The following is a 16,104-nucleotide window of genomic DNA, read 5'->3' as shown; positions in this document are numbered from 1 at the left end:
CATCCAGATTTATGTTCAAAATACATAATATGATGAATATGCTTTTTTTAAAAAGGCATATAGGAAATAAATAGGATGCAATCATGTAGATTGTGATGGTTTAAGATGTTAGACAGGAAGATCAGGCTAAAATCTACCCATGGCCATGAAAGATCATTGGGTGACTTTGGGTCAGCCACTATTCCTTAGACCAGTTAGTTCACAGAGCTATTGGTATGCTGTTTTCAACTACTGAAGAAAAAGTGAAAAATAAATCTAACAAATACATTAGTAAACTTTTATGTTGTACTTCTTTATATTGCTACCAAAAACAAACCATTGGGGTAGAGAGTATTGTTTTGTAATAGTCTGTTTTCTATTCAGCATTTCAGTATGTGTGATCTGGTTGGAATAATATGAGATTTATCAAATTGCCTACCTTATCAAAAGGTAATGACTCAATTATAATGTAGGAGGAGTTAGTATCTGTAAATACTGATGCTTATGATTAGGAAATAATTTAAATAACATTTAATAACCACATCTCAAAAATAATTACAATAAGAATAAGGAATGACATCACAAACTGATATATCCATATGGTCTTGGAACAATCTCTAGCAACCAAAAAGTCCTGACAATTGCTTCAGTATCTTTAGAGGTATTTTTTAAAATTATATAATAAGTTTATCAAGAGTATCTTTAATAATTTGGTATAAGATAGAGAGAGAAAGCAGTTTGGTGTGGTTAAGGTATAAACCGAGTTCTAGTCCTACTTTAGGTATAAAACTAACTCGGTCACCTTGGGTCAGTCCTTGGAAGAAGGCAGTGGCAAACTACTTCTGAAAAATCTTGCCAACAAAACTACAGGGACTTGTCCAGGCAGCCTCTGAGAATTGGGCATGATTGAACAGAAGAAAAAAATATATCTTACTGTCCCTGTGGAACAGGGAAGCTAAATACATATTGTAAGTGTCATAACTGCTGGAAACTGGAAAATGTGTAAATACTTCCAGAGTCCTCTTGCTCTTCACAAAGTTAATGGGAATATGATTGTGCTTTAACTGATTGGTTTTTCTAGACTGACTTGTGCAATCCTTCATTCTCACATATTATCAATATGTATCCTATCCTTCCCTTCCCAAGAAGTGAATGCTGTAATATAGCATACAGATAGTCCTCGATTTACAAACACAATGGAGCCCAAAATTTCTATTGCTAAGTGAGACAAGTGTTAAGTGAATTTTGCCCCATTTTCCGACCTTTCTTGACACAATTGTTACTGAAGTTGTTAGTAACACAGTTGTAAGTGAATCTGGTTTCCCCATTGACTTTGCTTGTCAGAAGGTCGCAAAAGGGGATCAAATGATCCTGGGATACTGCAACCATCATAAATATGAACCAGTTGCCAAGCATCTGAATTTTGATCACATGACCATGGGGATGCTACAACGGTTGTAAATGTGAAAAATGGTCACAAGTCCTTTTTTCAATTATGTTGTAACTTTGAACTGTCACTAAATGAACTATTGTAAATTGAGGACTACCTGTATTAAACCCTCCCGATTTCTTGTAAAAGAACAGGAAGATTTTAATAGTGCCACTGAAGGAAACAGAACCATGCACCTCTTTGGGTATTCATTAATACAAAACTAAATGTTCTCTGGGCAGAGCAGTACAGTGACAAATGCAGATTATGCATCTCATTTGTGGGAAAATATATCTAAGGAATTTATCAAGACTTTTTTATATGGAGTCGCAGTATTACATCATCTTGCAATCCTATCTATTCTGATTAAGAATGTCTCTTCAAAGTTTTGGGCAGCAGTTCTTTCTCACCTTTTCTGTCTGTGATATTTGAAACTGGGAATGTCAAGGTTTGAACAAAAATACCTTCCATATCTTCTTGTGTATTCTGTAACCAAAGTTGCAGAAAAAAGGTCTGAACCAGTGGTGGGTTCCAACCGGTTCGGCCACACTGGTAGTGATTTGGCGGCCTGGGTCACTGGAACCGGCAGTGACCCAGGCATGCCATGCTCCCCCCCAGGCCTGTCAGACCCCCAAACTGGTTCACCATCTTGTTTTTCAGTTCTGCGCATGCACAGAACAATTTTAATTGCACTGTGCATGCTCGCACAGCACGCATCAATCGCGCACATGAGCGAATCAGCAGTAGTGCCTGCCGGAACTCACCCCTGGTCTGAACAACGGATTAAAAGGACCAGTTACATCAGTGATGGCGAACCTTTTTTGGCTCGCGTGCCCCAAGTGGGGGGAGCGCAGGGGGGTCGAGTGCGGGCGTGCCGCACCCACAATGCATCGCGCGACCCCCCCAGTGCGCATGCACGCACAACGGGTGACCCCCCCATTTTTACATGTTTTTTTTGCCCTCCCCAGGCTCCAGGGGCTTTATAGGAGCCTGGGGAGGGTGAAAAGAGCCTCCCCCGACCCCCTGGAGGCCGTCCAGAGGCTTCAGGGACTTCCAGGTTGCTCGGAGGGTCGTTTTAAGCCCTCCGAAGGCATCAGGGAAGCCTCGGACGGTCCCTGAAGCCTTCGGAGCGCTTAAAACCACCCTCCGAGCAAATCGGAAGTGACTTCCGGGTTGCTCAGAGGGTCGTTTTAAGCGCCCCGAAGGCATCAGGGAAGCCTCGGACAGTCCCTGAAGCCTTCAGAACGCTTAAAACGACCCTCCGAGCAACCCGGAAGTCACTTCCGGTTTGCTCGGAGGGTGGTTTTAAGCATTCCGAAGGCTTCAGGGACGGTCCCTGAAGCCTCTGGGGGGGGGGCTCTTTTCGCCCTCCCCAGGTTCCTATAAAGCCTCTGGAGCCTGGGGAAGGCGAAAAATAGCTTTTAAAAAGGTGAACTCAGCTGGCCAGCGTGCGCATGCGCATTGCCCAGCTGACAGGGCAGCGCCTCACGTGCCCTGACAAATGGCTCCGCGTGCCACTTGTGGCACGCGTGCCATAGGTTCGCTGTCACGGAGTTACATAATAGCACAAATGTGTTATGTCAACCACAGATATTTGAATCTTGCAATTATTTAATAGATACCCATTCTTTCCAATGGTCAGTTAAAGCTATGTTTTATTGTGTCGATATGCCATTAAACTCTGTGATGCCCAGATATCAGTTTGTTATACTCAGTCCGGCTTTGGGATTATTTTTATTGAAATAAGGTTTTAAATCTGTTAGAAGTATAGATAGTCCTCTGAATCATGTGTGCATTTGAGCTCACAATTATGGTCTTAAGTAGTGATGGTTGCAAAGCAGCTAACCATGCAACCAGACCTGATTTTGTCAGCTTATTTATGGCTGTCATAAAGCAAACGCTGTGGTTGTTAAATGCTATGGAGTGGATTTTGCCAGTAACCAGAAAAATGCTGATTGCCAGCAAAAATGTTGTAAATCATAATAATGTCACCACAGAGAGCTTCTGTAAATTTTAGATGGTTGCCCAACACCCAACACCCCCTCTCCAGGGGATGGGGAGAAGGGTGATGTTGTAACTTCAAAACCAGGTTATAAGACCCATTTTTGGGATACATTGTAAATTTGGTCATATGTCGAGGACAAATTGTAAAGGCAGTACAGTAAGATGATTCTTTGATTTTTTTTTGTTTGGAGCCTGGCTTAGGCTTTTAAAAGCAAAAACAATAGAAGACACGCAAACACTTAAGCTTATGTAAAAACCAAACATCTTCTTACCACTCCTTTTAACCTTTAGAAACTAATCTCTAAATTCAGTTCTTTCATGTGTCATGTCAGATTATATTGTAAATCTGAGGGTGTGTCCCATCTCTTTGTTAACCGATTTAGGAGGCAGTGATTGTTTGAAACAGATACATTAAATAAATTCTAGTAAAACTGGGTAATCATTTCTGTATCCTCTTTCACACTTTTATCATCTTTGTTCATATTTTAAGATTTTTAAGGAACTGTACTAATAGTAGGGATTTTACCTAGACTCTACCAATGCAATCCTCTATGTACACTTACTTCTATGTACATAAATATACACTATATTGCCAAAAGTGTTTGCTCACCTGCCTTTACTTGCATATGAACTTACAGTATTTAACCTGTGATTATGTCTTCCCGACTGAATTGCTGTTAGTATTTTTCCCCCCTTTGGGTTCATTGTTGAGTCACTGACACTGCATTAGTGCCCATAATGTGGCTACAGATATTTCCTTAGTATATACTCCATGCTTCATTCATTTTTATTATCCTACAGATGCATATCTGTTATAACGTGACTTCTCCAAATTAATGCTTTTTTTTCATTATTCTTTGCGCTAATTATAGTTAGTCTGGATTTTATCAGACTGATTTTCATTTATCTGTTCTGTATTAATATGAGTATTGGGTAGAGAATTTGTACCAACATCCATTAGACATCAGTCAGCTGAGATCTGGAGCATGCGGCATGTCCATATGGGAATGCATGGGGCAGGCAGAGGTTGAGGGGAGCAGGTAGTCCTGCAAATAGCTCGGTTCTGTGGTATCTAAAGCTTTTAAGGCAATAATCAGGAAACTTGAATTGCACCTGAACGTCTATTGGGAGCCAATATAAGTTCGTATGCGAGTGAAGGCAGGTGAGCGAATACTTTTGGCAATATAGCGTATGTATAAGTTCCATTAAGTTCAATGCTACCTACTATCAGTAAATATTTACAGATGAGTTTATGATCCCAGAAACATTTGGTCCAGAGTGTAATTTGTGTCAGATCCTGTGCCTCTTCCCCCCCCCCCCCCCCCAATATGATTCTCTGAGTGTAATTGTGTTCTTCAGAGCAGAATGCCAGATTCTGAAGCTTGTGTAAATGTTTTCCACTTCTTCTGGGCTCACCTTATGAGGATTTTAGCATTCTAAGAACTTTTAAAGTTGGAGTTCTTCCAATATGCGAGTAGGATGCAATTAGGACTCTATTGCTACAGAACTAGCTAGGTTTAATGTTGTAGCTTCAGATGAAGGAAGGAATTCAATGGTAGTATCAGTAAGATACGTTTTCTAGAACGTGTAGATACCAGTAATAATCCCTTGTGGCTCATTTGTGCGGGCTGATTGCATCTTACAATTTGACAGCAAATATTACAAAAGTATTACATAGCATTTATCACTACAAATCTTAAAATCTGAACAAAATAGTTAAAATGGCCATACCTACCTGAGAATAAATCTGTTGTGGTTTCTAGGACTTATTTGATGTGCCTAACTGGCTTAAAACTTGGTTTCTGTTTGCTTGTCTTCTTGAATGTAGGGTAATTCTGTAAACTCAAGTTTTCAGATCCTGGTTTCTGGAGAGATACAATAAACCACAACTCTCTATTAGAACATAAGGGCCAGTTTAGTGTAATGGTTTGAAGTACCAGGTTAGAAACCAAGACACTCTGTGTTTTAGTCCCTCCTTAGGCACAAATACCTGCTGGCTAACTTGTGGCCAGTCACCCTCTCTCAATCCTAGGAAGATGGCAGGGGTCAAACCACTTCCAAAAATGATGGCAAGGAAACTACGGGACATGCCCAGGCTGTCATCAAGAATCAAAACAGACTTGAAGGCAAGGAAGGAAACAAACAAACAAAACAAAACAAAACAAAACACAACACAACGTAATGTCTACTTCTCTTTTTTTATTTGGTTTCCCACTCATGCAGGTGGGAGTGCAAAAGCTTGAACAATGCATTTTTATGTATAGAAGTGTAATGAGCTAGAGTGTTTTACTTAAAACTGTGCTAATGTGGCCAGTGTCTAATTCTCCATTTGTATTATTCCCAGCAGAAAAATCTCACATCAAAGAAAAAATATGAATTTGAAGATATTTTGGAAGAGCGACGGCAGTCCAGTGACTTTAGATATGCAATGAAATGTTATACTCCTGTTGTTTATAAAGAACTTTCTCCCTGCAAGCCAAGTGCCATTAAAAGTATTGTTCTACAATCTGAACAGGTTCAGTATGTCATCAGTCAGGTGTGTCAACCTTTTATCTGCTCTCCTTTCAGTTGTTTATTTGTCAGATTCTGTTTATAATGATTTGGCCAGTAACTTTATTACCCACCAATATCCTAATTATCCTGGCTCCCTAGTTTTTTTTTCCTCTTCAAGATTTGTGATAGAACTCTTCTGTGAAATAATTGTGCTTTTTCATTATAGTCTTGAAGCTCCCTAAAGACATATTTCCAAATCAGGGATATTTGTTTGATTTGTGCTGAATGTAATTTATTAATTTTGTTAAAAGTTGATTGGAGATATACCACTCAAGGACATATAATTCTAATGTCTTGGTAATGTCTAATGAGGCTTGTCCCAATTCTTCTCTTGGATGGGATACATCCATCCATTCAGCTGCTTCTGTTTAATAAAAAGAGAGCATGTTTTGTATGTGAGTGCTGTTTAGACCCAAATGCCAGGAATTTACTGCAATTATATATCATATTTCGTATATATGATTGAAATTTATAGTTGTTTTTTCATAAACTGTAGCTTATTTACTCTATTTAGAGTTGTCTTAAGATGTTTAAAGGTAAAGGTAAAGGTTTCCCTCGCACATATGTGCTAGTCGTTCTCGACTCCAGGAGTGGTGGTGCTCATTTCCATTTCAAAGCCAAAGAGCCAGGGCTGTCCAAAGACGTCTCTGTGGTCATGTGGCCGGCATGACTAAACGCCAAAGGCGCACAGAATGCTGTTACCTTCCCGCCAAAGGTGTCCCTATTTTTCAACTTGCATTTTTTACATGCTTTCGAACTGCTAGGTAACGGGAGCTCATTCCGTTACACGGCACTAGGGATTCAAACTGTCAAACTGCCGACCTTTCTGATTGTCAAGCTTAGCCTCTTAACCATTGAGCCACTGCATCCCTACAGTTTATACATTCATAAATAAATGCATTAAAAAGGCCTTACCATTTAATCAACTACAGGTAGTCCTTGACTTATGAACACAATTGAGCCCAGAAGTTGTGTTGCTAAGTGAGAAATTTGTTAAGTGAGTTTTGTCCCATTTTGCAACTTTTCTTGCCACATTTGTTAAGTGGCTCACTTCACAGTTGTTAAATTAGTAGAAATTGCTAAATGAATCTGGCTGCCCCATTGACTTTCCTTGTCAGAATGTTGCAAAATATGGACTCCCAGACACTGCAACCATCATAAATATGAACCTGTTGTCAAGCATCCAGATGTAAATCACTTGACCATGGGGATGATGCAATGGTCGTAAGTGTGAATAATTGTCATAAGTCACTTTTTTCAGTGCTGTTACAACTTAGAACAGTCACTAAAAGAACTGTTGTAAGTCGAGCACTACCTGTAATGAAAGTTTAGCTTATTCATGGCTGCCTTTTATGGTGACTATGTATCTATTCATCCAGTACTAGTTGTTGAGGGAAATGAACAGAAAGCACTGTTATCTCTGATGTCCTTTTTATGGGTTTTAACAGACATTTGGTGGGCCTCCGTGGCAGAAGTATAGCTTTCAAAGTTTTGCTCTGGTTCAGAAAGTTCAGAAATGTAGAATATCTGAGGGATGTCTTTATTAATTAAAGCTCTTGATTTCTGTGCTTAGCTATCAAAAGAGACTGGTGAATCCCTTGATATTATACAAGAAGAGGCAGCAGAAATTCTGGATGAGATGGGACACAGCATGCATATGGGAGCTATTCGGTTTTTTGCTTTCACTCTGAGCAAAATCTTTAAATGCCTTTTCAAGAGCGTGTACATAAATGAAGATGGCATGCAAAAAGTAAGTATGTATGAATACTTCCTGATACAATTATGCAAATGCAATCAGGGTGAATTAATGCAAGAATCTCTAGTTACCAGTAAGCTTTCCAAATTCCTTGGGTTGTGCATTTGTTATCCCATTAACATACTCTTCATTGAAAGTTCTTAATTGTTGAGGATCGTCATACCAAAATGCAGAACAAGAAACTGAAAGAAATGTGACTGCAGATGTCCATATGCAACAATAAATAAATATTAATGTTTACAAAAATTCTATGCAGTTCTTAATATGGGATTGGAGTAAACTGCAAAATAATTGCAAAGGTCTGTTTTGTTTTAAAATGTGTATCTTGCTACTGACAACTATAAAGGATCAAAAGCAGTAACCTGTCTAAAATCCAGAAAGAGATGGTAAACCATTTATTTGTTGTGCCAGAAAATGGTGTATATGAGACTGTGTAAGTTACTAGAAATCAAGTTATTTCTTTTCCTACCTTCAGAAATGATAGTTGTGAGATGAAACAGTGAATTCATTTTTAGTCCAGCACATTTCCACTTAGTGCAGTATATAGTCTCCGCCCATAACAGATGCCTTAGCACAGATGATTCTTTAAAAGGATTTCTTTATCCCAAACAGGGAAAGTCTTAAGGTATAAACAAAGCAGACTCCCACAGCCAAGTATAATAACTTCTGGGAGGTAGATCTTTGTTTGCTCAGTGTAACTAGTTGGTAAGTACTTGGAAGATTTACCCAGCTGGTAGAATATTAACTGAATGAGAGAAAATCTCAGTAACTAATTATGTGACTCAATCCTTTGTTGAAACACTGTAATTTTTCACTATGCTAGATATATTAGTAGTATCACAATTGTGCTTAACATTGAGGGACTGAAGATTACTTTGTGGGGCATATAGGAATAGGTATAGTGGGTAAAGAACAAGTACAATAACAATTATGCAAACAATTTTTTTCTTGTATTATACTGCTTTCAATAGATGGTATCAAAGTTCCTACAGTTTTTCTCTATATGCAGAGCAACAACAAAACAAAAGGTATTCTAAGGTAGAAAAAACTTTAAAAAGCAAGAATTAGGTTGGCAAATGAAGACAACTGTAAAGGTGGGATGGAGTTAGTGAGAGTAATTACTATCTAAGAACCTGTAGATAGCTCTGTCACCTTACAAATGGATGGATCTATTCTGGAAGTATGTAATTATGCTATGTTTTCATCATAAGCTATATGACTGAAGCAATACTAATATTATATGGAATTGTGCTTTAACATAAAAATTGATAGTTTAGGAAGATTTTTTCTAACAGTCAACTTTTTCATAGAAAAGGTTTTTTGCTTTCTTCAGTCACATGTTGAAACTGATTTCATTTTCTCTGGTTTTTTTGCTTTATCTTTGCTGTTTTCTAAAATAAACTTTTCAGCACTATGTGGGTAAATTGGTTTGTCATAGTATCAGGTGTACTAGTAAGAAAATGATCAGGTGTGCCTGTTCTATTTAACCACACCTAGCCTATCGAAAGATAAATCTAGAATTAACCAAATCTATAGTTAGAAATATGTGCTGAGGATTTCTTCTTAGAAGTATTACAAAACTTGGTTGCAATTGGAGCAGATCTGTAAAGTGAGGGGGTATTTATGCAAGAGGGCTTAATTTTGGAGTGCTGTAGGCTTATGTCTGTAATAGAACTGCCCCATTTCTCAACTTCTTATTCCCTCCTCGCTTTCATCATAAAATTTGTTGGGGACAATTTGAGTATTTGTGGAAGATTAATCGCTAGATGATACGGAATTGGAAGATGGGAACCATTGTGTTTTGCCAAATGGATCCTTTTTCAAGCGCATTTATTTACCTGATCTTTTTTTTTTCAAAATAAGTTGGGATACGAAACTGATTGGTTTCATATTTCATATTGGCTCATATTCATATTTTACAGGAATATTTAAAGATGGGAATAGGGTACAGATTGGTAACATTTTAGAAGAGTGGCAATTGCTGTAATCAAAGATTTGGTTGAAATTTTCACTTTTATAGGTAAAACTTTGACATATTCTCAAATAGGGTTAACAAATAGATTGGATTTTTAATGTATTTCAATTGTTAATTGATAAGGTACTTGTGTCTCTCACATGTAACCTTCATCTCTATAATCATCCCATGTTCCCTTCCCTTTTGCCTACCTCGTTCCATTGTACATCCTACATCAGCTTAACCTCTTCATGGATCTGATGAAGTGAGTCCTAGCTTATAAATTTCATAAATTTTGTTAGTCTGATAAGGTACTACCAAACTCATTCTGAAAAATGGTCAGAGTAGACCATTTTTAAATTATATATTAAAGTATTTGTAGATACTCTTGACAGTCCAGTTTTCTTGAATTCTGAACCAGAGTGATGAGACAAACTTTGCTTTGCTTATGCTGGGAATGCATGGGGATGCTTAAGTTTATTATCTATCTATCTATCTATCTATCTATCTATCTATCTATCTATCTATCTATCATCTATCCATCCATCCATCCATCCACCTACCCACCCACCCACCTACTCACTCACCTGTCCATTCGTCCATCCATCTGTCACATTTTGGAACCACCCAGCTTCCCACAGAGGGACTCCTTGTGACTCACTGTATTTTCTTACCACATGACCACATTTAGTGGTTAAAAGTCCATATTGTTGAGTAGCGTGATTTTCACAACTAATATAAGCAAACAAATTACTCAAGTTAGTACTCAGATCATTACCAACAAATGTCTTGTAGCTCCTTGGTTTTAAGAAGTATATCTGAATATGAAAACTATACCCAGAGAAATAGGTAAAAAGCAGAAAATAAAATAGTTAGCTATAGAATGGCAAAGCTTTTACAGACATATAGATGCACTTCATTCAGAACATAGCCTAAATTTTAAAAGCATTGGACACTGATCACTCTGTTTCTATCAATCTTTATCATGAAATACTATTACAATTTAGAAAACTATTTGGGAAAGGGTCTGGCTATTCTTATACTAAACAACCTCTGACCCACAGGATCATTCTTTCAGATATACAGGTAGTTCTTGACTTATATACAGGTAGTTCATTTAGTGACCGCTTGAAGTTATAACGGCCCTGGAAAAAGTGACTTATGACCATTTTTCACACTTAACCACCATTGCAGCATCCCCATGGCCACTTGATGAAAATTCAGATGCTTGGCCACTGACTCATATTTGTGATACATGCTAGGGTCATGTGAACACCTTTTGCGACTTTCTGACAAACAAAGTCAACAGGGAAGGTTTCCCATTGACTTTCTTCCTGTAAGCTTCCCAGGAAGGAAGTTGCAAGTCCAGACCTGCCACTGTGCTCAGCCAACGATCACATGATCCCCATTGAGTTTCTCCCTTCAAGCTTTTCAAGCTTCCCCATTAATTTGTGGCAAGGTGTTAGACAACATTGTAAATGAGGGTCGTGTGATCCCAGCAGCATGGCGGCAGCAAGGAAATGGCGAGAACGTTTCAAAATTTCATTCCCCTGGGAGTCACAGGTCCCAACATTAGTTTATTTGAGGTGCCTTGTTTGAAAATGTTTTGCCCTGTGTTGCACCATTTTGCTCAATAAAGGTTACGGACATAAGCGTTTGAGCAGTATATAGATGACAGACTGGTACTTGAGTTCCCCACCATTTTTTCCAGATAGAAATTATTGGGAATTACTTAGTGCAAAATACGTTGCATGCTGGTTTGGGGGGAAAGCAAAATTTAACAAGCTCCAATCAAAGGAATTATAGTAAAATATGGGAGAAAAGTGTTGTGAATTATAAACATCCCATAGTTGTCCTGTCGAAGTACAGGGCTAAAATCCAATTTTTGCAGGCATGTTTTTGTACATTTAGTGTTTGGTTGTAAGCTGCCCAAAGATGACCTATGGCCAATAAATTTTATAAATAAATAAATAACATAAACAAATATGCCTTCTGAATTCTAGTCTTCCAGATTAAATTTTAGGTTAAAGGGAAAGTCACATGTGAGCATTGGAAATATAATTTGTGGCCATCATTAATGGTAGAGGGGTTGCAGGTAGATGTAGTCCATGGATTTCAATGCAAAATGTGCATCTCTTGATAAAATTAGCATTTTAGCTTGTAGAAAACAAATGTCATAGTAGTAGTATGTGTTTTAGTAAAACATTGCCTTTTAAAACAAAAAGTCATTCACAACGTCTCTTAAACTTAAATAACATGTTGTGTCCTGATAGTTACAACAGGCAATCCAAGAACATCCCGTTGTCCTGTTGCCCAGCCATCGAAGCTACATGGATTTTCTTTTACTGTCCTATGTGTTATATAACTATGACTTGACTTTGCCCGTCATTGCAGCAGGAATAGGTAAACATTTTAATTTTCTTAGAATTTGCTTTTAGTTCCCAGAATTTTGTGTTAGTTGAAGCTGGCTTGATCTGTTATAAAACTGGACTGAAATATTTCTTCTTTATTTATGATCTCTGTGTTAGTTGTAAATCATTAAAGTTCTGGGCAAACCCCTCCTCCCATTCAAAAAGGCTGAATTCACAGCCATCCCCCTGTTTTCCCTGTAACTTTCTTAAGGTAATTCAAATTTATGACTGCAAGTAATCCATATTCAGAAATTACTTTGAACTTCAGCTTCTAATATATATATATATATATACATATATATATATATATATATATATATATATATATATATATATATATATATATATATATATATATATATATATATATATATATATATATATATATATATATATATATATATATATATATATATATATATATATATATATATATAAACTTTAATAAACATGAGATGCAAATGATCACATAATGCCACAAATAGATATAGAAACTGGAGCTCTTCAATAACTTTTTGAGTACTTTGTAAAGGTATATAAATTGAATATGTTAAAAAATTAGCATGTTCTGTTACATACATTTTAGCTTTTTAATGGAAATCTGAATTGAAATTAACTTTGATTTAGAAATATTTAATGGCAGTTCAGACTTTATTTTAATGATAATCAATTGAAGAAGGAGAAGCTATTAACTAAGCATGGTTTAATTGATAGACAGCTTCTCAAGGAAGAGATGTTAATTAGGTCAACAACCATCACCCATGTTCAAAGTCAAAACACATAGCCCAAAAGTCAATTGAACAGTCAGATAAGTAAGGAAAAAAAAAGGGGGGGGACTATAATGGCTATAAAAAGGGGATTTTTATTAGCCATGCTGTGTCTTATATACAGTATGTGTCTAATTAAGCCATGCAAAGTTTCCAGGAAACTGTACTAAGATCTAGCAAGTGAATCTAACAGACTTTCCTTGTTGGCAAGATTCTATTAATGTAATTTTACAATAATGCTAGAACTTCTGGACTTATTGGACTATCTTGCAAGACTGACAATGACTGACTTTTTTCATCTATCTTCTGTGCTTTTGCTAGATTTCCTTGGAATGAAAATAGTTGGTGAGCTGCTTCGAAAATCAGGTGCCTTTTTTATGCGACGTACATTTGGTGGAAACAAGCTTTATTGGGCAGTGTTTGCTGAATATGTCAAGTGTATTTTAAAGGTGAATAACTTTAAAATAGCCAGTAATATTGTATTGGTTTTTGCTAATGGTAGATAGTTCATCTACAAAATGTAAATATATATCTGTCCTGAGGAACAAGAGATTCCTTTTAATTTTAGATGTTGAAAATCAAGAGTTATATGTTTTCCTCTTAATTAAATTTTATAGTTACTTGCTGCTTCATTTTTTTTTTCAATTTTATGGATTGCTCGTCTGAAAAATGTATATATCTCACTTGTTTTGCTAATTGTTGACTTCTCTCTCTCTCTCTTTCTCTCTCTCTTTTCTTCTCTCTCAAGAATGGACATGCCCCTGTTGAATTTTACCTTGAAGGTACTAGAAGCCGCACTGCAAAGACATTGTCTCCAAAGTTTGGTATGTTGGTCAAAAAGCTATAGCTGCTGTAGGCACAGATGATTTATTTTTGGTACAATGTGACTATGAATACTTAAATTGATACTAGAAATCTGATAGGAGCATCTAGTGCAGAGATGTCAAACTCACGGCCCTTGGGCCAGATGCATCATGCGCTGGCCAAGCCCACCTCCATTTAAGCAAAGGAAAAAAAGTTGCAATATGTCACGTGATGACATCGTGACGACGCGAGTTTGACACCCCTGATCTAGAGGCTGGAAGATTCCACAAGATTACAGGAACAGAATGTGTGCATATTCCTTCCATATCAGGGAAGCAAGTTGCAATCTCTCCCTTCTTCAAGAGGCAATTGGTATTACAAGCAATGGACCCTTACAATAATGAATATAGTGATAAGTGACATGCTAAAGAACATTTAATTTTCAAATTTCTGTAACTTCAGACTATAGTAACTCTGACTTATAAATTTTGGGAGAATCCAATCTTATTTGTGAACAGCTACTAGGGAGTGATACATGTGCCTGAAATGAAAGATGTATTAAGTTATTTGCATGGAACAAACACATTGTGGCTTAGACGTTTAGCTAGACCATTCCAGTGTAGGTTGCTGTCGAGCCAAACTGAAACCCAGTAAATATTGCTGCCTGATTTGAGTCAAGCCATATCTGGTAGGGACATCTGGATGAGTAAAGCTAGGCTTGTGCATCTCACCCTCCCCTCCTTTCTTCAGCAAGTGCCCACCTCCTCTCAAACTTTCCCCTTCTCTATCATTTGATGTCATCCCACCACATATGGTGATTATGATGTTATCCATTCAGTTATGTCCAATTCATGATAATTCTGTGGACCAGATCTCCCCGGTCGGAAGTCTTCCGATCATCCACTACTTTGAGGAGTTCTTTGCTCTGGCTGATGTCAGCTTTGATGGTATCCATCCACTGTGTTCTTTGGTGGCCTGGTTTCCTTTTACCACTAACTCTTCCAAGCATAATTGCTTTTTCCATGGAATTATCTTGCATTACATAGTCAAAATAAGTGAGACACAGTTTTGTGATTTTGCCTTCCAGTGATATGTCTGGTGCTATGCGCTCCAGTACTTCCTTGTTAGTCACCTTTGCTCAGGGGTGGGTTCCGGCAGTCACTACTGCCAGTTCGCTTGTGGCTGCACTGCGGGTGCATGCACAGAATCACAAAACAAGGTGGCGTTGCCTATTGCGCCACCCGGAAAACCAGTTTGGGACGTGGCACGTCTGGGTCGCTGCCGGTTCCAGTGACCAGGACCGCCAAACCACTACCGGTTTGACCAAACCTGTCCGGACTGGTAGGAACCCCCCACTGCCTTTGCTGTCCAAGGACCCACTGCATATGGTAACTGCCAATTACCTGCCTCAATCTTCCCAAGTTTCTTTTGCCTTATTTCCTTTAAGTTGGGATCTATATTTACCCCTGCTCCAGATACTCAGGTGATGATAGCCCCACCCTGACTCTTCCCACTTCTTCCTTTCTCCCTACCTACCTTGTTTTAACCTCTCTCCTACATCCTGGGTAGCACTTGCTATTTTGTCTGTTCTGGAACACCTTGTCCAACGTGTATATTCCAGTTCTGTGCCTGGATCAAACATATATTTTGGATCCGTGTTTAAAAAAAAAGACTTAATGGTTTCTGAACGTGGACTGATAAGAACTTCCTGTTCTATGCATGAAATGGTTCATATGCAGAATTTTTTGCGCAGCCTTAAATTATAGGGTTGAATTCCTACCGAAAGATTAGGTATTAACTTAGATTTCTTTTTAAAAGGTTTTTTGTACTTTATTTTTGAAGGTGTTCTTTGTATCTGCAGGTCTTCTCAATATTGTGATGGATCCTTTTCTTAAAAGGGAGGTTTTTGATATATATCTTGTCCCAATCAGTATCAGTTATGAGAGGGTGTTGGAAGAATTTCTTTATGCATATGAACTTTTGGGAGTCCCTAAACCAAAAGAGTCTACATCGGTAAGGAATCAAATTGGCGTATTTGTGGGGGAAATGTTGGATACTGTCTTGCCACTTCCTGTGGTCTAGGGTGATTATAATAAAGTTAAAGGTTCCCCTCGCACGTATGTGCTAGTCGTTCCCGACTCTAGGGGGCAGTGCTCATCTCCGTTTCAAAGCCGAAGAGCCAGTACTGTCCAAAGACGTCTCCGTGGTCATGTGGCTGGCATGACTAAACATCGAATGTGCATGTAACGTAGTTACCTTCCCACGAAAGTGGTCCCTATTTTTCTACTTGCATTTTTACATGCTTTTGAATTGCTAGGTTGGCAAAAGCTGGGACAAGTAACGGGAGCTCACTCCATTACGTGGCACTAGGGATTATAATACTAAACTGTAAATCAGCATTATGAAAATAAAATAAGCTGGAGTGAGTTTAGGTGTCACCACACTTT

At 38.0% G+C, this 16,104-nt stretch overlaps 2 protein-coding genes across 6 annotated transcripts in view; both read left to right on the top strand.

The window, feature by feature from the left end:
• The window catches only part of GNPAT (glyceronephosphate O-acyltransferase), a 32,653-nt gene that overhangs the window by 889 nt on the left and 15,660 nt on the right, over nt 1-16,104 (top strand). The window contains exons 2-7 of one of the 2 annotated variants that reach the window (XM_081941784.1): nt 5,757-5,948; nt 7,539-7,715; nt 11,949-12,078; nt 13,175-13,302; nt 13,602-13,677; nt 15,519-15,670. In XM_081941784.1, coding sequence (XP_081797910.1) covers nt 5,757-5,948; nt 7,539-7,715; nt 11,949-12,078; nt 13,175-13,302; nt 13,602-13,677; nt 15,519-15,670 — 855 coding nt within the window. The remainder of the gene's footprint in view (nt 1-5,756; nt 5,949-7,538; nt 7,716-11,948; nt 12,079-13,174; nt 13,303-13,601; nt 13,678-15,518; nt 15,671-16,104) is intronic. The other variant, XM_081941785.1, reaches the window with a different exon arrangement.
• The window catches only part of TRIM67 (tripartite motif containing 67), an 88,867-nt gene that overhangs the window by 62,234 nt on the left and 10,529 nt on the right, over nt 1-16,104 (top strand). The gene's annotated exons all lie outside the window — the stretch shown is intronic.

This window comes from Natrix helvetica, assembly GCF_964273705.1.
Source record: "Natrix helvetica genome assembly, chromosome: 2".
NCBI lineage: Eukaryota > Metazoa > Chordata > Lepidosauria > Squamata > Natricidae > Natrix > Natrix helvetica.
Note: the sequence above shows the minus strand (reverse complement) of the source record. Positions and strands in the feature narration are given on the sequence as shown.